This window comes from Cryptotermes secundus, unplaced genomic scaffold (assembly GCF_002891405.2).
Source record: "Cryptotermes secundus unplaced genomic scaffold, Csec_1.0 scaffold1230, whole genome shotgun sequence".
NCBI classification, from domain to species: Eukaryota; Metazoa; Arthropoda; class Insecta; order Blattodea; family Kalotermitidae; genus Cryptotermes; species Cryptotermes secundus.
The window spans coordinates 1,239,663-1,267,523 of record NW_019743170.1 but is presented as its reverse complement, the minus strand read 5'-3'; the positions used below and the strand labels follow the sequence as shown (position 1 = coordinate 1,267,523).

General features: G+C 40.0%; 2 protein-coding genes across 3 annotated transcripts; both read left to right on the top strand.

The window, feature by feature from the left end:
• Window positions 1-952: 952 nt before the first annotated feature.
• On the top strand, window positions 953-17,868 carry LOC111874023. Its single transcript, XM_023869139.2, has 2 exons — window positions 953-1,126; window positions 14,835-17,868. Exon 2 carries the CDS (start codon window positions 14,850-14,852, stop codon window positions 16,371-16,373), a length of 1,524 nt encoding a protein of 507 aa, XP_023724907.1. The 5' UTR covers window positions 953-1,126; window positions 14,835-14,849; the 3' UTR covers window positions 16,374-17,868.
• Window positions 17,869-19,364: 1,496 nt separating this feature from the next.
• On the top strand, window positions 19,365-27,533 carry LOC111874021. 2 transcript variants are annotated; one of them, XM_023869136.2, is made up of 2 exons: window positions 19,365-19,569; window positions 25,434-27,533. In XM_023869136.2, the coding sequence occupies exons 1-2, from the start codon at window positions 19,501-19,503 to the stop codon at window positions 26,970-26,972; spliced, it is 1,608 nt and encodes a 535-aa protein (XP_023724904.1). In that variant the 5' UTR covers window positions 19,365-19,500; the 3' UTR covers window positions 26,973-27,533. The 2 variants fall into 2 exon arrangements, with proteins under 2 accessions (XP_023724904.1, XP_033611190.1); XM_033755299.1 differs by having other exon boundaries at window positions 19,365-19,573.
• The last annotated feature ends 328 nt before the right edge of the window (window positions 27,534-27,861 follow it).

Below are 27,861 nucleotides of genomic sequence, written 5' to 3'. Positions count from 1 at the left end.
CAGTCACAAAAAAATAAACAAACTCCGTGGTTTCAGTCCGCAAGCGAACTATACCGATCGAGCGACCGCCGCTTGTCGGGGAAGTTAGTGCCAACTTTAGCTGATAGAGAGTGTCGCGTGGTCAGAGCAACGAATCCCCAAGGCCGTTAATTTCGGAATCAGACACACAAAACAGAAGCACCCTATTATATAACGGATATAGTTACGAACCTGAAAATATCGATGAAGACCCCAAGACAAAACAGTTTTAATCTTGATACTGTAAACGCCATTATATAATCCACGTCAAAACAGCTTTCGTCTTAATATTAAAACCGCTGTTTAATAAATCACGAAAAACGAGCTATAAACCTGATGCTGAATTCGTCGTTAAACAATGCACGACAAAACAGCTATAGTCTCTATACTGGAAGCGCCTTAGAGAAAACATGTATTTCTGGGATGAAGTAGTCACCTGCCGGTCACGGTAGCCGAGCGGTCTAAGGCATGTACTGTCTTCGCTCGCTTGAATACCGGGATCATGGGTTCGAATCCCACTCAGGGCATGGATGTTTAGTTTGTGTGTGTGCGTTTTTGTGTATTTGTGTACAGGTAGAGGCCTTGCGACGAGCTGATCACGCGCCCAAGGAGTCCTACTGAATGTGTAAGATCTAGAAAAACCGAAACGGAGAAGTTCATGGAGGTAGGCCTAGGCCCACTGGGGCTGTAGTGCCAAGAGGGGGGGGGGAGTAATCGCCTGCTCTCCTTTACACGACAAGGGCTACGTAGAAAACGTCGCGTCCAGCGATTCTACTGCTGATATGTGTATTCGTAATATTCATGGAAGATTCGTGTCGATTGTATCAGCCATAAAACTTGATGAGCAAAGATACACAGACAGCATGGAGGTCGCATAAACTTGCTTTCATTTTTTTAATAAGAAAAGCATCCTAAAACTAGAAGCAAGAACTAGAACACAAGGAACATTCCTGACTCAGATGTTAATAATTCACTGAAGACAAGAATTTCCCTGCATTTAAGGGAAATTCGTTTGCATCACCACAGGTCCGGCACCGCCACTATTCGATGGGACCAGTATTCGCTGCCAGTCATTGCAGTAACGGCATACGGTACACATCAGACAGAGGTAAGGTAACTCACTTAGTTCTTATGCAGCAGTAGAACATAGGCCTGGTCTTCATGTATCTGTATGCTAATAATTAAACGGGAATATGGGGTTAATGAACAGCGTAGGAATGGGCCTCTCTCTTAGAGGAGGGTAAGGTTCTCAAACACCGCAGAGGCAGTAAGTAACGAGTGACCATCATCAGGGGTGCCGCGTGCTGCAGTCTTCGCAGTGTTTATTTGAAATCACTGGCAGTACTTTACTTGAAATTCAGTAGTTTTCTTATGCCCTTGTTACTGCATCGTCTTGATGTGTGAATATGTCCCTAGGATTACAGTGGGTTATAAAATCATCTAGTACCGTAAGTTAGCAGGGCTCGGAGGTTATTCGAAGAGAGAGAGCGACAGAAGTATTGAGCTTCGTTCCGAGAACTTTATAGTGGACTAAAACAATTATTTCTCATTCGGAATATATCGTACACGGAGTTCGATCTCACAAATTTTTTACTGTGGGACATACCATTTTTCAACTCTTTACGATACCAGAAGCAAGACGTAAGTAATTCTGCTCAGCTGGGCACATTAGAACGGCATCCAACTCATGAGGAAGAAGACAGAGTCAGCGAAACACAGTACCTATAAAATGTATTTCGGGGGCATTGCTCAAATTTATATTCGTATAATTTATGGTCCATTTCACGTGTTTTAGAAAATTATTTTATTAAATATAATTTAGTAATGGTCCTTCAACAGTTGCAGCATCAGTATTAATATGATTTTAATTGTTCCCATGAATTATTTCTTATTTGTCCATATGAAAGTGCTGCAGATAGTGAAGATGTGTATGGCATTCGGCGTGAACCCACGCTGAATGCTGTATGATGAAATTCAATTTAAATTCGACTCGAAGATTTTGTTTAAAATTTGCATTAGTAAGGTGGGTATTGACATGTTAATGGGTGTTGTAAACAAACTCAAATTGTACCCGCGTGTTGTCGGATACTCCCATCTCAATCAATTTTGAATTTTATTTGTATAAACGAGACCCAGAACCTAACGATAATATTTGCCTCGAACACGGTTACAAATTTATGTTTTTTTTTTTTTTAAATCAATATCACTCATAAAAGCGTTCTAAGATACGATATTACATTTGGCTTTCACAAATAAATCTCTACGATTAGTATAATTAGGGTAGTGTCAACAAGACCACAGAATTGGATCACACGTTAACACACTTCGTGTTTCCCACTTCCAGTATAAATGACAGGACTGCTTTTGCTTCCACACTTACTTCTATTCGAGACTCTTTGATTCTTGCAAATTCGTAGATGCTACATTGTAATATATTTTGGTTATTTTACATAGGCATGAGTTTGTGTGTCTCTATACACATCCGCGAAAGTACATTCTAGAGGCATCTTCCTAAACATTACAAGGTCCTGCAATAAAACCAAATGAAATGCGTGGTTGTAAACAGACGATTTATGAGCCCAATATCATACAAAATTTCTTGAACACTGAGAAGCTGTTTCGAACGTTCAAAAGGGGACACATGGGCAGTGTATGCAGCAATATGTATATAAAAAATGTGTGTGTTTGTGCATGTGTATGATTATTTGTGTGTTTGTGCATGCGTATGTGAGTGTTCTTGTGGATGTGTATGTGTGTGTGAGTGTGTTTGTGCATGTGTATGTGTATTTGTAAGACTGTTTTTGAATATATATTTGGGTATGATTGTGCCATTGTGAGTGTGTTTCTGAGTGTGTGTATGTGTGTGAGAATAATTTTTATTCGTGATCCTTGAGAGAACAGCGTTCTTATAAATAACAAGCAGCTGTCGTTCTCTAGTCGCCCAATAGTTTATTTCAAAGAGACGAGGGTGATGAAGGATTTAAAGTTCTGACAGCGCTTTTAAGAAGTGTTCTGTCTTCTGGGATGAAATATAATGTAATCCGTTGAAATTCAACTCCATCTTCAGGTTCAAAGAATGAGTCGAACTTCACATAGGAAGGAAGAATCCGCGCTTGATTTCCGACGGGCTGCTTGGCGCTACATCCCAGAAGACAGAACTCTTCCAACAGGTCAATACTTCATCGGAATTTCACTTATTATTTTCTCATTATTTCCCTAACACAATTAGGACTGAAGGAGGAGTTGTTAAAAAAAAAAAAACAAAATGTCAAATTATCAAACGACACAATTTGAGTAATGGATGATTCTTATGCGTAAGTGACTAACGTGCAAACGGAAAATACTCTCGAAGTCACATTTTTCTCTTCTTCATACTACCCCCCTCCCTAAGCATTCTGTGGAAATGTTGAGCCTTACAGACGCCAGAACATGTGCTCTTCCAACACGAACGTTAGCAGACAGCCTTTCTGCCAATCTACATATATTGTCCTCGTCAGTTAATTTGAGTCTGGATTTGTGCTGTAATGAGAAGATCTCAGTTTTTCCAAGATGTCTCACGTATAAGATATTGACAATACTATTTTTATTGCCAGTGGGGTGGGACTATGTCCCTTGTACTGCGGCCACTTCTGGCCTATTGTACCAGCCCCAGATGATAGGTGAGGGTGATTGTGGAGCAATTGGTGGAATGAAGATTGGCAGGGGAAACCGAAGTACTCGGAGAAAACCTGCCCCAGCACCACTTTGTCCACCACAAATCCCACTTGACCAGACCCGGGATCGAACCCGAGCCGCCGAGGTGCGAAGGCAACGACTAACCGCTTGAGCTATGGTGCGGCCTTGACAATATTAACAATGACATTATGCAGCCGGTCTGGAACTGTTTTGCGGAGAAAAAATTATTTGCGTTCTCTGGGTCCGCGAAATTTCTCATCGGTTCAAAATTATACCGCAGTCGCCAATTAGAATTCTCATACTTTCTAGCACTTCTATATACTTGCACAACAAGTAGGATNATGTAGTGTGGAGGAAGGAAAGAAGGAAGAACTATAATTAAATTGTTGCACTTAAGACGGAGTTTGTCTCATATATTGTGTGAGTGTAACAGCATGCTTAAATATAATATTGTAAGTAGGATGCGTTTTAGTCTTATGCGAAATATTAACGTCTTCTTTATAAGAAAACAGGAACTCAACACGTCGCGCAAACGGAAGATTCTAGTAACGAGAAGTACGCATGTTTCTAAGTGCATTTCACGCACTATCACGCAAATTACGAAGTAACAACACAAATCTTTAACGTGAAAATCGTCATTCTAACTTGTGTCCACTTATCGCATATACTTGGATAAATGACCTAAGCTAATGAAAATGGATATGAGATTTGGCAATATCATATATCGTATGAGATTTGGCATTTGGAATGTTAGAAGTATGTATAGGGCAGGTTCGCTCAGGGCAGTGGCAGAAGAAATCTCAAAATATAAGTTAGATTTAGCGGGAGTACAGGAGGTCGGAAGGGACGGAGGTGGCATCCCACCAGCAGGCGAATATACAATTTTCTATGGAAAGGGGAATGAAAATCATGAATTAGGTACAGGTTTTTTCGTACATAAGAGAATCATATCAACAGTTAAAGAGGGTAGAGTTCGTTAGTGATAGGATATCCTATATAATACTAAAAGGTCGCTGGTGTGATATTATTGTTTTGAATGTTCACGCCACAACAGAAGATAAAATTGATGACATAAAGGATAGAGTCTATGAAGAACTAGAACATGTATTTGATAAATTCCCGAAGTACCCTATGAATATTTTGTTAGGAGATTTCAATGCCAAAGTAGGGAGGGAAGACATTTTCAAACCAACAGTTGGGAATGAGAGTTTGCATGAAATTAGTGATGATAATGGAGTTAGAGTAGTAAACTTTGCCACATCAAAAAATCTTACTGTCAAAAGTACAATGTTCCCACATCGTAACATCCATAAATTTACTTGGATATCTCCTGATGGGAAGATACACAATCATATAGACAATATTTTGATAGATAGGAGACAGCACTCAAGTATACTTGATGTCCGATCATTCAGGGCAGCAGATTGTGATACTGACCACTACCTCGTGGTGGCAAAGGTTAGGGAAAGACTGGCAGTGAGCAAACAAACAACACAGAGAGTTCATATGGAGAGGTTCAATCTCAAGAAATTAAATGAGATAGAGTGTAAAAAGCAGTATCGTGTTGAAATCTCAAATAGATTCGCGGCTTTGGAAAACTTGGGCATAGAGGTAGATGTTAATAAAACTTGGGAAACTATTAGAGAGAATATAAAAATGTCTGCCAAAGAGAGTCTAGGTTATTATGAACCGAAGAAGAATAAGCCATGCTTCGATGAAGGATGCTCAAAATTATTAGATCAAAGAAAGCAAGCCAAATTGCAGTGGTTACAGGATCCATGCGAGTTGAATGGGGATAATCTGAACAACATAAGACGTGAAATCAGCAGGCATTTCAGGAAAAAAAAGAGGGAATATCTGAAAGACAAAATTGATGAGCTTGCAATGAACAGTAAGAACAAGAATATTAGAGACATGTATGGAGGAATAAATGACTTTAAGAGGGGTTACCAACCTAGCAGTAACTTAGTGAAGGATCAGAATGGTGATCTGCTTGCAGATTCCCACAACATTGTGAATAGGTGGAGGAACTACTTCTCCCAGTTATTGAATGTACATAGGATCAGTGCTGTTAAGCAGACAGAAATCCATACAGCTGAGCCAATAATACCGGATCCTAGCCCTTTCGAGTTTACTACTGCTATTGCAAAATTGAAACGGTATAAATCGCCAGGTAGTGATCAAATTCCGGCAGAACTTGTTCAAGCAAGAGGCTATCAACTTGATACAAAATTTTGTACAATATTCTTCTTTCAATGTTAAGTCCGTATATAGATGAAATTATTGGGGATCATCGGTGTGGGTTTAGATGTAACAGATCAACTACAGATCAGATCTTTTGCATTCGTCAGCTATTTGAGAAAAATGGGAGTAGGATGAGACAGTACATCAGCTATTCATAGACTTCAAGTAAGCCTATGATTCAGTTGGGAGGGAAGTAGAGTACAATATTCTAATACAGTTTTGATACCCATGAAACTAGTTATGTTGATTAAAATGTGTTTAAACGAAACGTACAGTAAAGTACGTGTAGGTAAACATTTGTCTGATAAGTTTCCTATCCAGAATGGTCTAAAACAAGGAGATGCTTTATCGCCACTCCTTTTCAACTTTGCCTTAGAATATGCAATTAGGAAGGTCCAGGGAAACCAGGTGGGACTGAAATTAAACGGGACACATCAGCTGTTGGTCTACGCCGATGATGTGAATCTACTGGGTGATAATGTAGATACCATAAAGAAAAACACACAAACTTTAATTGACGCAAGTAAAGAGGTTGGTCTCGAAGTAAACACAGAGAAACCAAGTATGTGTTACTGACTCGTCACCAAAATGCAGGGCAAATCATGACATAAAGATAGTAAACAGATGTTCTGAAAATGTGGCACACTTCAGATATTTGGGAACAACGATAACAGATCGTAACCTGATTCAGGAGGAAATTAAGAGGAGATTGAACTCGGGTAATGCTCGCTACCATTCAGTCCAGAACCTTTTGTCTTCTCGTCTGTTGTCCAAAAACATAAAAATTAGAATATACAAAACTATAATTTTGCCTGTGGTTCTGTATGGGTGTGAAACTTGGTCTCTGACATTAAGGGAGGAACATAGACTGAGGGTGTTTAAGAACAGGGTGTTAAGGAAAATATTTGGACCGAAGAGGGATGAAGTGACAGGAGGGTGGAGGAAACTGCATAATGAGGATGAGGTGGGTAGGTCATGTATCTCGAAAGGGGGAGACGAGGAATGCGTATAGGATATTGGTGGGAAAGCCAGAAGAAAAGAGACCACTGGGAAGACCAAGGCGTATGTGGGTGGACAATATTGGAATGGATCTTAGAGAGATAGGATGGGATGGTAGGGATTGGATATATCTGGTTCAGGATAGGGACCAGTGGAGGGCTCTTGTGAACACGGTAATGAACCTTCGGGTTCCATAAAATGCTGGGAGATTCTTGAGTAGCTGCAGAATTGGCGGCTCCTCCAGAAGGGCTCAGCTCCATGAGTAAGTAAGTAAGTAAGTAAGTAAGTAAGTAAGTAAGTAAGTGGCTAAAGCACGCAGACAGCTTTCGTTTTACAATGTTTGAAGTTAGGTAAATCGTCGCTTTCAAACATCCCATACTGAAACAGGGCGATACCTAAGGACGTCAGCACTTAGAGATGTGCCTCATACCGTGCACTGGACACTTCAGTTCAATTCGAATCAGAGTGAATTTCTGCCAAGATTACGTAGACACATGTCATCTACACGCCAAACTCATCGCTATGGAGTTAACTTTCTCCCCATTCACTCGGATCGAGTCTACAGAGTAACCGGAAATTCTGAATGAAACTTCCACGACTTCTTTCAGTTCCGCCAGACATGTTTTCGTGATAGAACCTTCCAGAACACTTACAATCCGTCATTTATAAACAACCCGTTATACCATCCTGTACAGTCAGAATTATCACAGATTCGTTATTTATTCCGCCGACTACATACACACTATATGTATAATATAATGATAGCTGGCACGTACTATTCGCACTTGCTACAAGCCGGAATATTGTATGTTCGATACCTGATGAGGTTATTCGATTCTTTCAATTTGCCTAATCCTTCCAGCCGCTCTATGACCCAGGAGCCGACTCAGCCTATAACAGAAATGAGTACCAGGAATCTTCCTGGGGCTAAAGTGCGACTAGCAGGCACATAAGGCTGACCTCACCGACATCCGTGAGCCAATTGTATAGGGAAATGCGGGAACCTCGACGTCTCACAACCCTATGGGCCTATTACAGGGACAGCTTTATTTCTTTTTTACCTATATATATGTATGTACCTCATATCATGATAATTAATTTATTTTTGTCGTCCAAACCCTTGACGCCACTGCAGCCTTGAGACACACGTACAAGTGAGCCTTGTAATTAAGTTGCAACAACAGTTGTTCCGTATTTAAACAATGTTAAATTATTTACGCAAAGAAAGAAAATGGTTAAGTATGAATTTAGTATCGATGGCGTCAGACTCGCTGCAATACCGTGTCCACACACGACGGCAGCGTCTCATATATTTTCATCTGAGATAAGTGCACGATCTGAACACCCGATAGTTGTGGTCACATTCTATGCAGGTCATGAGAATTGTCTCTTTTCCACCTTGTCCGTACCAAATTTAGGGCGCACTCGCAGTTCTGTTGCGTGTAGATGCGACGCTCCCAGGGGATAAAAGATTCGGATTGTGAAATTGTCACTCACCTCCAATTCCTCCCGAGTTATACCTATAGAATTTATAGATGACCTGCCTAACAATCACGGTATACCACTGACAACATGTTTGCATCTTTACATCCATTTGTCATATATCATTGCGTTGTGCCAAATTATACACTGGATTAGCTACCTTTTTGACTGATTTCTTGTTTACGTACTAAGCTACCCAAAGACTTGACTTGCTTCATCCTTGTCCGTCACATTAACCATGTTATAAAAATTTATCAACTCCGTCCAGTGTGATTGATAAATGATTTTTTAATCCTTCATCCTTAACATGTTTCGGTCTGAGAGACCATCTTCAGAAGGATATATCAAGACAGGCGGAAACAACTATTACAATGCGATGGGTCAATATCAATACATACATACAATATACTCTGATCCTGTAACAACTACAGCGATGTGTATGAATATATATAATCACGGCACGGCCCGAACAACAGGACAAACAACGGAACCACGACGTGGTACACACCCAACATCCTTTAAAGAGTGACAGTGTGAAGGACAAGAACCAAGTTGTAAGATGTGAGGTTTTCACGGCGGTGACAATAAAGAAAACAGTCTTCTGGGATGTGGCACCGTGTAGATGTGGTGTTAACCGATGTTTCGGAGGAACGTATCGCCTCCATCTTCAGGGTAGAAGGAAAAATAAGAAAATCCGCAAGCGAAAAGACCGTGAGAACCGATACAAGCAGACTGTTCTCACGGTCTCTTCGCTTGCGGATTTTCTTATTTTTCCTTCTACAATGAAGATGGAGGCGATACGTTCCTCCGAAATGTCGGTTAACACCACATCTACACGGTGCCACATCCTAGAAGACTGCTTTCTTCAAAACCAATTGGTTCTAAATTTTAGCAGCGTCTTTTTACACCACATTTTAGACACATTAATTATAAAAATTAATATTTATTTTAATATATTCATGCACATCGCTGTAGTTGTTAAAGGATCAGATTTTATATTCATGGCATTGCAATGATATTGTATGTACGAGTATATACTGATATTGACCAATCAATAGTTACCGCTTGTATTGATATAACGTATCCTTCTGAAGTTGGTCTCTCAGACCGAAATATGCCAAGAATGAAAGATTAAATAATACATTTATCAGTCACACTGGACGGAGTTGATAAATTTTTATAACGATCCAAAGATGTTCACCCACAAAAAAAAAGTGTTACTGAAAGGGAAATCTGTTGAATTTATCCGGGAAATTCCATTCCAGATCTTCTAGTAAATAAACAATTGTTGGGGAAAAGAAGGATGAATTTGGGATGGGTTTTCGGCCCCTTATCTAAAGCGTATATACATCATGATCATTGAAATGTTTTCAGGTCACAGGCAGCACCATGCCTAAACTGAAACAGCCCATGAATCTGAAAGAACTGTGTCTCTTGAGAATCGTCAATACGGTGCGTTGTGCCTATGAGGCATGGACAACAGCACTGCGTGAGGCATCACGGGCTGGCAGTGAGGCATATCTGAAGGAGACGCTGAATGTGACGGCTGATTGTGGCAACGTTCACGATTATCTAACGTCCATGTCGATAGAAGTTTCCAAACATTTCGCTCCTTTAATAATAAATGAGTTTATCTCGATAATCTCTGTTTATTATGGTATGTCCTACGAATTAAAACGCGCTCCTTGGTACGATGAAGACGCCCACATGAATGTGTGTTCAAAAATGCTTAAAGCTGTGTTACTAAATTGCACTACAGAATATGACACGAAAAACATATATTTCAGTTTTGTACAAAAAATCATTATTCAGACTTTGGACTGTGTGCCTGAGTTAACTACTTTAGCTTTCGATACCAGAACCAATATGGATAATTCGTCGCTTTTAACCACTAACATTCACCATCTGAGGAACTTACAACACTTTCAATATGAGTATCACTGTACTGACAATGTGGTGGAACAGCTGGGACTGCACTGCACTGAGCTGAAGACGATTAATCTCAGAGAGTCACGTGCGGTTACAGATGCTTCCGTGCAACACCTGTTGAAACTAAAGAAAATAGAATATTTAAACTTGACCTATACGACCGTTTCTTTTCAGGCATATGGGTCCCTGCTTTCAGATTTACCCAGCATCACGAACATCGACATAATGTCACGGATATATCCCTTGTTCAATCTCATTTCAAAAGAGAATCTCTACACGATAACAGAGTTTAAAGGGTTTATTAGTGATATATATACTCTAACGCAAAAATGTCCCTACGTCACAACAGTGGAAGTATATTCCCTTAATTATGATCTCACAATCTTGACTACTCTGACGAGATTGGTTAACTTGAAAATTATGATAGGAAATTCTGACTCGTTTAATCTGAACGCCGTCCTCAGTGGCATGGGAGAGAGGCTTAACGAACTACGTCTTTCTTTTGTTGAAAATGTAAATATTGCCCACATTGTTATCTTGTGCTCTTCTTTGAAGCTTCTCAGTTTGGAGGAATGCACGTTTTTACCATTTAAAGAAAATTCCATCATTGACAAAGATCTTCCTCATTATAGGAGTGTGACTGAATTAATATTATTGGATAATTCTCCTCACCAAATGTATTTTCGTCACTTGCGACATTACGTCAATCTGCAACACTTAGAGTGTCATGGAGTGGACATCCTCACTGATGATTTTATCGATGAAACAATGAGACAAGGCGCATTCAGAAATATTCTGCGCTTTTGTGTATTGGAAAGTGATGTTGGGTCTTTGACCATGAGGACAATTGAGCTACTGTTACAGCACTGTGAGCATTTGACAGAGATCGGATACTTGAAAACTTGGAGTCTTCTCTCTCAAAGCCAATGCACAGAACTCAGAAGGAGAATAAGATCCATGAACCTTGATGTCCGTATATACTATTAGTCAGCAGAGACTGCATTAAGAATAATTGAAAGAGTGTTATATAATTTCACATACATATATATTACCCTATCTATGTCCTATAGTAGTACTTGTGATACATACAGTAGTGGACATGTTTAAGTTTAAATTTTATACTTTCATCAGAAACTAAAACAATTGGAGACCGCCATGATTAAACTCAAAATACTGTCATTTGAATTATGTTTTTATGCCTCTTTTATCCGAAAATTAATCTGCTTTTGTCCTTATGCCAAGTCTGATTACTAGTTGAACACGACACGGTAACTCGTTTACTTTTGGTTTTGAAGTTCAGTAACCATAAGATGTGAAAACTGACTTTACAGTATAGTGATTAATTGCTAATGCAGTTCTTTAATTTAATTGTAAGAGGATCAGAATGAAGGTCAGTTAATTATATTTTATGAATTTATTTGACTGTAATTCTTTAATATTTTAATTGGTTTAATAAAATACTTAATGAACATTGATCTATTAAGTTTGTGATGCTTACAGTTTTATACATGTTTGTCGCTTTGTTTTGCAGTTGAGGTAGTACATCTTCCATCATGATGTCTAAGTATGTAAAGCACAGTAATATTAGTAAGAAGCAACGATCAGATCAGCTCAGTTAGAATGGAAATTTCCTTCCCCCGCCCCGCCCCTACAAGTTTCTATCAGCTTAGGCATTTCCTCGTATATCTGGACTCCTCAAGCTGAAGAGTCCAATGTTCCAAGTGATAGCAATGCCAAACGTATAAAAATGAAAATAAGGTGTTTATATTTTTTAAAAATTGTAGAAAATTGCTTTTAACAAAATTTGTTTAAAATATTCCAAGTAACATACTATAAAATATCCTAATGAGACACCGAAAAAAAAATAGGTACAGAAACTCGAATTCTTAGGAACAAATATTATTATAAACAGTTTAGAAATACGTTAGTGTAAAATGGGACAATCCAGATACATAGAATATTCAGTTGCAGGTACACCAAATACCATACTTGTGGAGGAAATTGTCGCAGTCATATAAAGAGAAAAAACTCTTCCTTATGAACGCAGTTTGATAACAGATAAGAAGGGTAACAGTTCCCTTATACCTGATTTAGTGACATAAGCTACGGGCAGATTTCATGAGTATCGATGAAGGTCATGACTCTTAATCTCAGCTTTTGCCTCAGAACCGCGTTAGAGCGAACTGAAATGCCTTGGCGCAACCATCCACCCACCCCCTCTCCCATAACCACAAAAACTGGCCTTGTGCAAAAGGGCAGAGCGATTCTCCCTCCAGTGGCTTGAAGAGTGCGTACCAGAGGGTTCAGCACATTCTTGTTCTGTTTACAGCGCATTGTGTCTCAGATACTGAGCAAGCTCATTTTCATGGGTGTCAGTTTCGAAAATTATTTTCCTTACAATTTATCGCATTCTTCATGATGGTCATGAAATTTTAGAGGGTTAAATCACCCAAGTCTGTTGGCAATAGTCGCCAAAATTACCCTCATCTCTCCAATATTGTTCCGGTATTCTTCAATCTCACTATCTCCTCGAGCTTCAAGTTTCTGAATTTTAGTAATATATTTTTATTCTGATAGGCAGCTACAGTTTAATAGAGTATAGCTTACAACCAACTGTCAAAGAGGGGAATCTCTTGAGTCTGAAATTCAAAAAGGGACGTAATCTTTGAAACGTGACAATCATTACATCGTAGAAGAACATCTGCATTTGCACTCTGATATTAAATTAAAATAACGAATAAAACATCTGCAAACTTGTACATTCGTAGCTCTACCGCGTACACTAACAGTTCCACTAATGGCAGTGCCGTTATAAAACAAAAAGGATAATACACATTCCTTGGTGCAGCTATCCACAGAAATATTTCTGCTTATGACGTCACTGTTCAATACCGATTCAAAAGTATATTCGTTGCTACCATATTCTGCGCCTATTCATAATTTCTCCCTAAAATCCCAGGATCTGCAGCCAGCGTTCAAATAGATCTTCTAGTGAGTGACTTAGGGCCCCCATACACACACAGTTTGGCCTCCAGTTCGGCCTGCACAGTTGAAGACTGAAAGGCGAAACTGACGTGTGTGGTGCGGCCGACCGGCCAATCGTTTGGACTGTTAGCCTGTAGGAAACCCGTCAGTCCGTCAGTTCTGCCTGCAGGACCGTAGCACGTGACGTGTGTCACTCAACATTATAGGCTGGAAGACCGAGATTGTGGCATGAAGCCTGCCGCTTTATCTGCGGGTGTATGAGGAGGAAAGGGAAGGGATAAAGTGTCACAGTTTTGCCTGTAAGGTCGATCGGAAGACCAAACTGTATGTGTATGGGGGACCTTAGTTTCGATTTCTTTAGGTAAGTATGGATGGTCAGACAAGCATTGCGTAGAATATTACTGCGTATCCACCTGCCCGCAATCCGACAGATTCTCTTGTGTGTGGCATAGGCCTTTAGGATACGTTAGGTTGTTTTATCAGTTGAAGTTTGCGCAGTAGAATAGTGCCCATCGGACTTTAGGATACGTTAGGTTATGTTGCCACAGAAGTTTCTCACACTGCACTATTACATATTCTCCCCTCTACGCACTCCGGCAGACCAAAAACTGAGTGTCTCGGTTTGGAATAATTTTGGTTAGGTTATAGAACAAGGGTTTGGGCTGTAGTTTACTGCGCATCGGCCTCCCACCGCACTCCATCACATTGTCCAGTGAGTGGCTTTGCGTTCGAGTACGTTACTCTTGGTGTCAGAACAATCTTCCGCGTTCGCCTGATCCAGCGTAGAGTTAGAACTTCCTGTAGGGTGGGCCGCGTCTTCAAATTCCTCAACGTGTAACTGTATCAGGAAGGGTCTTATTCTAGAAAAGCTCCACGGGCTGAAAGAACGGTCATCGTGGTTTGAGTCCACTCAGAGGAACTGTAGCAGTGACGCTCCTCCCAGGAGTGAACCAGTCTGTGTGATATTCATCAGTCACTAACATTCCCTAAGGAGTCCTTCATTTAGAATTTAACGAAGTTCAGTGTAACACTTATGATATGATATTGACAGCATGCACGCAACTTCATCTCCAGTTTCCCATATACCCATATTGCGGGCTACGTAATTAAACACGTGGCTCCATATGTTTCTCATTAGAATTGATAATTTGATACCTTTGTAAGTAAGTAAAAAATGTAAAGGCATCCATGTAACAGGCCTTGGAGGCCCATAGGGTTGTGTGATGTTGAGGTTCCCACATTTTCTAGACAATCAGCTCATAGATGGTGGTAAGGTTCAGCCCTACGCGCCGGCCGCCCTTTACCCCCAAGAACTTACCAAGAATATTCCTGCGTGATAGACAAGTGTTGTTTTAACTAAATACCAGATTCGGATGTGCAATTGTAGTGAATTGAACTGGGCACTTAGATTCCAGGCCTTATAGCAATACAGACGATCGTTAGTGGAAGAAAAGATGACTGTGGAAAGGGTACCTTTATCGTTATCATTGAAATGTTTTTAGGTCACGGGTACCAACATGCCTAAACGGAAACAGCCCTGCAAGCTGCAAGCCCTGGTTATGCTGAGAGTGGTCAAGCTGTTACGTAAAGCGTGTGAGTCGTGGATAACAGCATTGCGTGAAGCAGCGCTGACTGGCAGTGAGGCATATCTGAAGGAGACGCAGAATGTGACGGCTGATTGTGACACGGTTTACGAACTTCTAACATCGTTACCGACAGACATTTTACAACTTCTGGCTACACATATAATAAGGAGGATTATCAACATGATTGCACAGTATGATGAGACCTGCTGCGAGTTAAAGGACGCCTTTTGGTATGACGAAGATTATCACGACAGTGTGTGTTCAAAAATACTTAACGCTGTGCTGTTTCCTTGCACTCGAGTATATTATATGAAAGATATAACTTCCGGTTTTGCACAGAAACTAATAGTTCAAACCTTGGCTTGTGTACCTAACTTAACTGTTTTAACCTTCGATTTAAAAACCGAAAATGATAACTCGAACCTAGTAGCAAGTAACATCCATCACTTAAGACATCTGAAGTCATTCCAATACAACTGTGATTGTACTGATGAAGTGGTGGAACAGGTGGCGTTGCACTGTAGGAATTTGAGGACTGTTATTCTGAGTTTCTCACACTCTGTTACTGACGCCTCGGTGCACTACTTGATGACACTAAACAAGTTAGAACACGTGGACGTAATGTTCACATCCATTACTACTGAATTTTATGGTGCACTTCTTTCAGTATTGCCGAGCATTAATAACATTGTCATAACGTCACTTACATATAACATCTTCGAACATATTCTTAAAGAAGAGCTATATACGATAACACAATATACCGGGTATATTCGTGACATTAATGTTCTAACACAGAAATGTCCTAACCTCTCAACAGTTGTAATGTATGACATTAACCAAAATCTTGCAAACATGGTTGCACTAAACAGACTGGATCATCTACAGATTAGAAAAGCAGACTATGAAAGCTGTAATTTAAATGCCGTCCTGATTGGCGTGGGTCACAGACTTTGCCATCTCTATCTGGTTCATATTAAAAATGTAAGAATGGTCGAAATTGTAAACTTCTGCTCTTCCTTGGAGTGTCTGCTTCTGAAAAGATGCTCATTTGTGCGATTAAATGAAAATGGAATACTCGGCACTGATCCCCCTCACTATAGAAGTGTGACTGATTTAAAATTATTAGGGGATTCTCATCATGAAATTGATTTTCGCCACTTGCAACATTATGTCAATCTGCAGATACTTGAGTGCACAGGAGTGAACACTCTCAATGATGATTTCATCGAAGATGCAGTGCGTCAAGGCGCATTCAGAAACATTGTGTGCTTTAAAGTAGAAGAAATTGCCCCTGGAGCTTTGACCATGAGGACAGTAGAGCTGCTGATACGGCACTGTGAGCATCTGAAAGAGCTTGGATATTTGAGAAGCTGGCGTCTTGTTGAACCGGAATTTATCTCGAATCTCAGAAATATAATTGTAACGACAAACAGTGACCTTCATATTCTTTAGGTAACACAAATTTCTTGGTTATCATTACTATGTTTTATGTACTACAAACACCAATATGTATAACCATAGAGTTCTTATGATGCATATTGTACCCTGCATGTTATATTTTCAAATTTTAACTTTCATTAGAAGCGCATTTTGGAGGCAGTCTTTATAAAACCCTAACGTTATAACTTCATAGGCTAGGCTCCTCAGCGAGAATATTCTCAGATATGAATGGGACATTTGTTAACTTAATTCAGTGCATGAATTTTATTGATTCCAATCAGCACTGTTTATTAACATTTTTAAAAATTTTAAATGATTTCAGACGCAAAACATGTCACGGATATTTTTATGACAAAATTATTTCTTCAATGATATGGTCCATATTGGGATGATTTTCCGGATTCTGTTCTTCTGTTGTGACAGCGCGTAATCCTGTAGAAGAGTATGAACGTTACAGAGATGCAAGCTGCATCCATTACAAGAGATGAACAGACATTGACACTGGAGACAACATTTTTCTTATAAACAATTTTAGTCTACACAGTGACATAGCCCAAAGCAATATAATCAAATGGTTGTAGTTATAGGCCCTTTTTGTCGAAATATTAATTTGTTTCTATACTTTTGTCCAATCAACCTGACTGCATATTGAATGTGGCGTGGTTAGACGTTTATACTGGATTAGAAGTTCAATAGCCTTGACATGTGGATGCAATGACCCTCCGTGGTACTGACTGAAAATGCAAATGTTCCTTTTAATTTTAAGATGTGGAGAAGTAAACCTTCCTAAATATGTTTCACGACTTTGTTTGAATTTATATTGCTTTGATACATTAACTAATTTAATAAAATTCTTTAAACAGGTCCGCTTCTTATGTTTCTGGCATTTGAAATTTTACTCACTTTTGTCTCTTATATGTGCCTTAGAAGTAGTGCATCTCCCCTTAAACTGGTTAAGGTTAAGATGATAAGTAACATTAATATTGTAAGAGTATTTCAGCATCCTGTTCCACTGATTTATCACTGAACTACAACTCTATTCTTTCACGTACTGCTCCTCTTTGCAACATGTTTCGGCCGTACCCGACCAGCGATGGCGCTATAATTGCGTCTAGTTCCGAGTTGTGTCAAAAAATCCAGTATCCAATTCATACCCTGTCTATAGTCACACCCCAAAATCGTGACAATATGTTTAGGAATTGGCCACTTTAAAGTGAAATAAATCAGATACATATAACATGAAATTGCAGGTGTACCAACGACCATAATTTATGTGAAACTTGTTTTTGCTTATAAAAATTCATTCATATTTGGTCAAATTATTGCAAAGTGAACAGTGAACATGCGGTCAGATGAACCAAGATAGCAGGAATATGTTCAGCTTTACGCCTACTTCTACTGATGTATTCTTCCTGCAGATTCCATGATTATCAATGAATTGAAGGTCATGAATCCTCATCAGGGTTTGTGTATCAGAACAGGATTAAATAAAGTTGTGCCTGTCGTCCGGGGCGTTGCCAGTCACTATACTGACTCCCGACTCCACCAGAACAGGGTTAGAGAACAGTAAAACACCTCAGTGCACACGCACTCAAATAACTATCCTCATATTCTCTCAGCCGGTTTTCAGATGTCTCAGCCAGCCGCCTCAAGAGTCAGTAGCAGAGAGGTCAAGACAATCCAGGCCGCTTTACACAGCAGTGTGTCCCAGGCCATGAAGAAACTCATTTACAGGAGTCAGACTGAAAATGGATCTGCTTAATATTTTATCGCAGTTATAATTTTAGTCACGATGTTACAGGTCTGTTCCTATTACTCAATAAATTTAGCCTGAGCTCTCCAACTTTGTTATGGCATTCCTAATTTTTGTTCCCTCCTCGAGATTCAGGCTTGCATATTACATTTACGTGTTTTGATTCTCAAACGCATGCTCATTTTCTTTTATTTCTTCCCAAAGCAAGTTTAAATATACGAATTGGAATCTGTTAAGAAATGACATCTACATAAAGTTGTAACTTTAGCGACCTGTATGGGTCTTAATGGAGAGACACGTTTATTTTGAATTACTAATATTAGTAGAATAACGAATTACTCTTTGTATCACTAACGCCGTATAGTCACGCTGCTGACAGCGTTGTCAAATAACATACCTAAAAGTATATGTGTACTATGTGGTACTGCTTTCTATAGCAGCTTTCGGGACAAGTTGTCAATCCATAAGAGGGAGTCGAGAAAAGTTTCTGCTGTCATGATTTTGTGTTCATATTCGTAACAAATTCCTAATAATCGCAGCGAGAAAAAACGTATTAACAACCGTTTACATGAAGACTTGCGTGCTTGTCTTTCCAGAGTGGGCTGTGGATGCTGTAGTTGCTTATCTCAGCTGCAGTAAGTTCTGCATGAGCTGCGAACCAATAAAATCAGTCGTACAGAATACTAAAAATAAACATCTCCGTGCACTGTAGTCCGCAAGCGAACTATACCGACCGAGTGACCGCCGCTTGTCGGCGAAGTTAGTACCAACATTACCGCATAGAGGGTGTCACGTAGTCAGCGCAACGGATCCCCACGGCCGTTAATTTCGGTTTTCTAGACCGGATCCGCTATTTCCTTGAAATAGCTCCTGAGTTATCCACACGAGGCTGAGTGGGCCCCGATCCAGACCCACTACTTCTCACAGAATAATTTCTCGATTATTTAGAAAACAAAATTGTCGATATATAACCAAGGAAAATAGAGCTACACCCTCGATACATGAAATGTTGATGAATAATCCACAACAGAACACCTATATTCTGAAAGCAACGTCAAAGAACCAACGAACAGAATTAGAAAAGGTATAAATAAATTCACACATAATTAACATTCATAACTCAGGTGTTGAAAATATACTGTAGACAAGAATTTCCCTACTCTGAAGGGAATTTCGTTTGCATTACCACAGATCCGGCATCACCACTCTTCGATGGGACCAGTGTTCGCTGCCAGTCAGTGCAGTAACGGCATACGGTACACATCAGCCGGAGGTAAGGTAACACTTGGTTCTTATGCAAGGTGGCCACTTGTAAGTGTAACATAATAATATAGAACGGGTCGTTATGTGTCTGTGTGATCAGAACTGCACAAGAAAATTGCATTAATGAACAGTAAAAGAAATTTCCTCGTTCTTTCAAGAGGGCGAGGTTCTGAAACACCGTTGAACCAGCAAGTAAGTAAGTAATTCTCAGTATTACTTATGCCATATTCTACAGAAATTTATGAAGATTATCTGTAAGGACTGGCATTATTTATTATGATATTTAACAATATTTTTATGTCCTTGTTATTGTATCCCCAGGATTACTGTGGTATATGAACAGCATATAGTAACATAAGTTAAGAAGGGTCGGACATTGTTGGAAGAGAAACAGGGACAGATGTATTAAGCTTTGTTCCGAGAACTTTATAGCGGAATAAAACAATGATTTCTCATTCGGAATATATCGTAAACGGATTATATGTTACAACTTTTGTGCTGTCGCTATATCGTAGTTGGTTGAGCCACTATGCTACAAGCCGGAAGGTCGCGGGTTCAAGTCCCGATGAGGTCATTGGATTTTTTTCGATTGACCTAACCCTTCCAGCCGCACTATGGCCCTGGGGTCGACTCAGCCTCTAACAGAAATGAGTACCATTAATATTCTTGGGGGTAAAGAGCGGCCGGCTCGTAGGGCTGAAAAAGTTGCCACCATATATGAGCCGATTGTCTAGAAAATGTGATAGCCTCGACGTCTCGCACGGCCTGTTAGATGGATATTTTTACATTTTTTTTTTTACTCTTTTGCTGTAATATCCAGTGTTTATCCTATTGTGCTTTTTGCGGTACGCGGTGGAAACCGGAAGTAGCCAGTGCACTCGACTCACTGGAATGGTCTCCTACTGATGAAGGAAAGAGAAAAATTAGCGAAGACCGAAGTATATGAAATATAACTCAAGGACAATGCATAGATCTTTTTCGAATAATCTATCAACAATTTCACATCATTTTAGAGAATCATTTGATTATATATTTCAGCGCTAGTTCTGCAACAGCTGTGGCTGCTGTACTAACACAATCTTTGTTTGTTTGCTTGAACTGGTTAATGTTTACACTCGTATAAGTTTTAAAGAATCAAACTGGAGCAGAAACTGAAGATGTCAGTGCATGGAACCTCACTCAATGTCCATTCCTACACTTCCCGCTGAGAATCTGTTTAGGTGAACTTCATTTTAAATCCAATTGCATAAATTCGTTTTGAAATTTCATTAGTGAGGTTGTATTCACGCATTAACAGTTGGCGCAAATATACTTAATTTGTTCCCCCACGTTGTCAGACCCACCAGCTATGACAAATTTAGAAATTTATTAATATAAATAAGACCCCGATCTTAACCATGCAGATTTTCTCCAAAAAGTCCAAAAAGCTAGGATTTTGGTTTTTGAATTTCAAAACGAATATCTCCAAAATTTCTAATTTTAGAATTTAGGTTTGAATATTATAAACAAAACTATATGGTTGGCAGTGCTAACACAGTGACAACATGGCCACAGAATATTAAATTTCATTGGTTGACCCGTTAATACGTAACAAGCGTTACGTCTTATTTCTCACACGCAATATGAATGACAGGTCTGCTGTTGCCGCCACATTCTCCAAGCCCTCCGAGCCTTCCACGTACACAAGCTCTGGTGCTGCACTGTTTCGCAGTTCGGATATTTTCGTTTTCATGAGGCCGTCTACACAACAACGACCACCAGAAAACCCGACAACCTAAAGTCTCCTAGATTTTGAGCTAATTTAAAATCAGACTTAAAATATAGCATTGGGTCGCGCCATAGCTCAAGCGGTTAGTCCCTGGCTTTCCACCCCGGCAGCCCGGGTTCGATCCCGGGGTCTGGTCAAGTGGGATTTGTGGTGGACAAAGTGGCGCTGGGACAGGTTTTCGTCGAGTACTTCGGTTTCCCCTCCCAATCTTCATTTCACCAATTGCTCCACAATCACCCTCACCTATCATCTGGGGCTGGTACAATAGGCCAGAAGTGGTCGCAGTACAAGGGACTTAGTCCCACCCTACTAGCAATCAAAAAAATGACATTTCTACAGATTCGTCTGATGATGACATTGTAAGGGTCGAAACATGTAGCGACGCCTTTACCAAATAAACAAATGCTGGTACGTCAGTATCAATTTGACCGTTGAGATGACTGTTGTGTAGACGGTCCCATTAAACGTTATTATACGACACGCAACAAGATGCACCCCATGAACAATATTTTATATGGGCATGAGTGCAAGCGTGAGTGTTAGTGTGAGTGTATACTACCAGCATCTTCGTTAATATTATAAGCTCCGACATCAGAAACAAATCAAATATGTTCTTGTAAAATGTGTACATATTGGCCCCATACCATACAAAATTAGGGTTAAGAATGTTCTCTTCTCCAAATTCTCCAGACCGGCTCTGGGGTCCATCAACCTCCTATCCAATGTGTACCGGGGACTCTTTTCCTGTGGGTAAAGCGGCAAGGGCCTGAAGCTGACTCTTCACCTCCATCTAGTGCCGAGGTGAAGAAAATGTGGATCTATACAGCCACTCCACCCATACGCCTTCATGACGTAGTGCTTAATTCGTTGAGCACGGGGACAACTTTGCCTTACCGTACAACATTCCTTATACACTGAGCAGTTATTTGAAACTTTCGAAAGCGGTCATATAGGGCGATAAACTAAATTTTTCTCCAGGAAACTAAATGTATATATATATATATCTTGTCGTAAGAATTTTCCATCAGTGTTTTTCGTCAAGGTATATTCTTACACTGAAAAGCAGCAACAGGTCGCTAGGCAAATAGTTTCTGTTTCCCGGGATAAAAAGCAGTGTAGTCCGTTGAATTTCAAATTACATTTCAGCGGAACATGCCCACTGGTTCTTCAGGGTTATAGAATGAGCCGAACAGGAAAGTAGGAAGAAGAAAGCGTTGGTTGAATTTCAACGATCGAATGGCCTTAGATCCCAGGAGCTAAACCTCTTCGAATAGGTGAAAATTTCCTAAATATTTAGTTCATTATTATTTTCTCAATATTTCTCCTAATGTATGTGATTTGTATGTGAAACTGTTAAGAATGCAAGAAAATTTAATTTTTAATTAATTAATTAACTCGATTCGAGTTACATAAAAAATATATTCCTGAGCTTAACTAATTAAGCATTGCTCCATGAAGGCGTATGGAGGAGAGGATGTAAAGATCCATATTTTCTTAACCTCGACACTAGTTTGAGGTGAGTGGCCAGCTTCTCATCCCGGCCGCTTTACCCCCGGGGAAAGAGCCCCACGTTCTCATAGTATAGGATGTTGGGTGGGCCCCAGAGCCGGTGTGGAAGATATGGAGAAGACAAAATTTTAGACCCCACTGGGACTGAAACTCCGATCCCTTGGTCGTGAAGCCCCTATCCAGTCACTATACCGACTGCGCTATCCCGGCTGCTGAATGACACAAAGAGAGGAGATTATTCTGTCTTTTAATTTCTATTTAATTCGCTAAGTGCGGGGGTGGAGTCCATCTGGGTCCACTCGGCACGGCGGCCACTGATTGCCCTATTGTACCTGCCCGGATGATTATGATGATGGAGAATTTGGTGGAATGAAGATTAGCAGGGGAAACCGAATTTCTCGGGAGAAAACCCATTCCAGCGCCACTTTGTCCACCACAAATCCCACTTGACCAGACCCGGGATCGAGCCGGGCCGCCGCCGTTGGAAGTCAGCGACTAACCGCTTCAGCTATGACACGGTCTATTATTCTGTCTTGACGTGGAATCGAGTCGAATGTCTCCGTAATGCTTCATAGATGCTTCTAAGACTTAAGTCGAATATCGACGCAATAGGGTTAAATTTTGAACACCACCCCATCGAAAATGCTCTCCAATTTATATTTTCTTTTACTTTCTTCTTCAAAGCCCAAGCCTCTTGTGGGCACGTTGGTCATTCCGGGCGCCAGAACACGTGCTCTTTCTGCCAAACTGCACATTTTTCTCGCTTCAGTAACTGTGAATTGTGATCTGAGCTGTGAAGTGAAGATGAATTGTTTGCGACATGTTCCCTGCGTATGGTACTGACAAGACTGCATAGACTCTATTCAGCCGGCCTGGAACTAAGCTGGGAAGATAAAATTATTTACGTGATCAGCGCCACGAATATTCTCTTCCCTTCATAATTTTTCCAGATTCTCTAGTGCTTTTTATATGTTTGCACAGCAAGTCTCGTCTTATGGAAATACGTAACGCCCTTCTTGATAAGGAAAATTGAGTGAACATATCGGATCGGGCGAAAGAATTCATCCCAAAACATGTACTCAGATCTTTCCGTTGTTTTTGCATATTAAGAACTAGCTAATTATCCAATGATAGAAACAGATACACAAACTCCGCCCATAATAGACAAAATCTGTTGTTCTGAACTGAGTCCATTTATTATATGTCAGCGGCGGACTATGGAATTGATCCGCCACTAACTCGTTCTGTAGTGGTTCAGGCCCTCAGGCAGTTAATGTTAACCAGCAGGTTCCAAAGTTCAACACTGAAACAGGACGGTAGTTCAGGAAGTCAGCATTTCCGAATCAGCGTCATCGCATTGAGTTAACTGTAATTTCCCCTAGAGTCTATACACTCCATGTACACACCTAACCTATCTCTGTCGGGGTAACTTTTTCCCATTCGCTTGGTTCGACGTTGTCAGATAATCGGCTATGGTTACTGAAGAATTTCATAGATTCTCTTAGTCCTTTGACGTAAATTCCGGGATTTGCCTCAGTCAGACCAAGACGGCCTTCTACCAAGTCAGTCAAAATTCATCACTGATCATTATTCCCTAATTCCGCTCCATTTTTTGGATGTCAGCTTGAGAAACTTAGCCAACTTAACATAATATATACTTATGTAAATATATTTAAATTACTTTAATTCATGGGTGTTTCGTGTCACAACGTTCTTAAGCAGAAAAATCAGGAAAATTTTCCATTATATTTAATTTACAATTTTTATGGAAAATCCATATTCAGTGTAAACTTAGTTTAGATTGTGTCAGTTGGACAGGAAATTCACGATAATACATGAAGGTCGCGTCTTCAAAATTTTCCGCGTAACGGTACATGGGGAAGGTTTTTGTATGGTAGAAAAGTGGACAGGCCGAACGCCATGGTTCAATTCTTCGCAGGTGCAAGAGATACCTTTCTCTTCGCCTTTCCCATAACCAAATCTGGGCCCACTCACATTTCCTATTAGTAGATTAATAAGACTCTTCCTCCGGGTGTAATACGGTCGGAGTGCGAAATTAATCACTCACCACCTCTGCTCCGAGGTCTTTCCATTTCTGATTTTCCAATATTCTCACTAACTACTTACTTACTTACTTACTCATGAAGCTGAACCCTTCTGGAGGAGCCGCCAATTCTGCAGCTACTCGAGAATTTCCCAGCATTTTATGGACCCGAAGATTCATTACCGTGTTCACAAGAGCCTTCTACTGGTCCATATCCTGAGCCAGATCAATCCAATCCATATCATCCCATTCTATCTCTCTAAGATCCATTTTAATATTGTCCACTCACCTACGCCATGGTCTTCCCAGTGGTCTCTTTCCTTCTGGCTTTCCCACCAATATCCTACACGCATTCCTCGACTCCCCCATTCGTGCCACATGCCCTGCCCACCTCATCCTCCTTAACTTGAACATTCTCACCAACTACTACGGTATGCAATTCACAGGATGTGTGGAGATTTACCTCCACGTTCCCATATATAGGAATTGTTGGGTGCTTAATTACATGCGGTAATGATTATATATTTTTACTTTTATTGATCTGATCACTATTTGATCCAAAGGTATTCACTTACAACTAATAGTAGACGACTAAACGTTACTTTATCCGGGCACTTAGATTTTATATCTTCTAATAATATACACGTTTTTAGAGGAAGAAAGAATGACCGAAGGATGGGTACTCGGTCCCACACGTCAAGCGTGACTACCTCATGATCATTAAAATATTTTCAGGTCACAGGTAGCACCATGCCTAAACGGAAACAACCCAAGACTCTGGCAGACCTGGCTCTGCTGAGAGTGGTCAAGATGATACGTTGTGCATGTGAGTCATGGATAACAGCACTGCGCCAGGCAGCTTCCGCTGGCATTATGGCATATGTGACGGAGAGGGAGAATGTGACGGCTGATTGTGACACGGTTCACGAACTTCTAACATCGCTGCTGACAGGAATTTCAGTTCACCAAGCCACTCTCATACTGAAGGAGACTATTGCAGTGATCACGAACTCTTATGACAGTTGTAACGATTTGAATTTGGCCCCGTGGAATCAAAACGAGATGCATAATTCTGTGTGTGTAAAAATTCTTCGGACAGTGCTGCTTAGTAACACTACAGAATATGAAATGAAACATATATATTCCAGTTTTACACAAAGATTAATCATCCAGACTTTGGACTGTGTACCTGAGTTAACTATTTTAGCTTTTGATTCTAAAACTGAAACGGACAATTCGGCGCTCATGTCCACTAACATCCACCATCTGAAGAATCTGCAGCACTTCCAATATGAGTATCACTGTACTGATGATGTGGTGGAAGAGCTGGGACTGCACTGCACTGAGCTGAAGACGATTAACCTCAAATACTCACGTGCTGTTACAGACACATCCGTGCAACACCTGATGAAACTAAAAAAATTAGAATATGTACACTTATTGTACACAAACATTAGTTATCAGCTATATGGTTCGTTGCTTTCAGAATTACCGAATATTAGTAATATCGCCATGATGTCAGAGACATGTGATGTTCTCGATCATATATCGAAAGAGAAACTCAATACGATAAAGCAGTATGTTGGGTTAATTCATAATATCGATAATATGACACAGAAATGTCCTAACCTCACAACAGTCAAAGTGTATGCCTTTAACCAAAATCTGACAAAGTTCATTGCACTCACCAGATTGGTTAACCTGCAAATTATGGTAGGAAACTCTGAAAACTGTAATCTGACCGAGGTCCTAGTTGGCATGGGCACCAGGCTTAGCAGTCTATCTCTGTTTTATATTCGAAACGTAAATATTTCCAACATTGTCATGATGTGCTCTGCTTTGAAGAGCCTGGTTCTGGAAGCTTGCACATTTGTGTTATTGAATGAAAATTCAGAAATCGACACAGAACTTCCTCATTATAGAAATCTGACTGAATTTAAATTAGTAGGGGATTCTTTTTATCAAAGTGATGTTCGCAAATTGAGACATTACGTCAATCTGCAGGTATTTGAGTGCAAAAGACTTGACATTCTCACTGACGATTTCATCCGTGACGCAACGCGGCAAGGCGCATTCAGAAACATCCTGCGCTTTTGGGTAGAGGAAACTGGGCGTGGGGCTTTAACCATGAGTACAGTTGAGCTACTGCTACAGCACTGTGAGCATCTGAGGGAAATCGGACTTCTGAGAAATTGGCGTCGCGTGACTCCATGCCAACGCTCAAGTCTCATAGAACGAATGAGAACCACGAACGTTGATCTTCATATACACTAGTGGACAGAGACTTGTTAAGAATAACTGAAAGTGTGTTACGTAATTTACGCATGAATATACATTATTACGTACATACCATATAGTTCTTGTGGCACATGCAGCACTGTGCATGTTAAAGTTTCAATTTTAACTTTCTTCAGGCGCTAACGCACTAGCAGGCTTATGATTCTGTATCTCAGCATATTATTGGCAATATAATGGATGTGATATTTAAGATTTATAATCAGTGCGCGATATTCAGTAGCTCTAACCACTTCTAATTATTAGAATTTATAAAATTTGTATGTAATTTCAAATACTTCATAAGCCAAGGATATTTTAATTTCACTCCTGGGGTTTTACTTACAGCGAATGTACGGTTTCCGTTCTGACATCGCGTAAACCTCTACATGGGTACCAACCTTGCAGAGATATATGCTGCCTCCTATAATATCAGAATGGAAATGACATTCAAGATGGAGGCAACGTTGGTATCCGCCTAGAAGACTACTCTGTATCATATTTCAGTACATTATTGAAAGAAATGATTATGAGTCTCTTTTATCGGAATATTAATATTTTTTATCCAATCTGCAAGATCACTTACTGAACACGATGGTACAAGACTTTCTCCTTCAGTAACTCTTACGTTATACAAGCAAAGTTTTCCCATGAAAATGAGTAAGTGATAAACATGTTCAGGCATTTAATTGTAAGAGAAGGAGAAGTGAGAACAGTTTATTGTGTTTCACGAATTTACTTGACTTCGTACTTGCTGTAATATTTTAATTAATTTAGTAAAGTGCTTTAAAGAGAATTGTATGCCAAGTTTCTCGTACTTCCAAATACATGAAGAAAGCAGTCTTCTGGGATTTTGCACCGTGTATATATGGTGTTAACCGACGTTTCG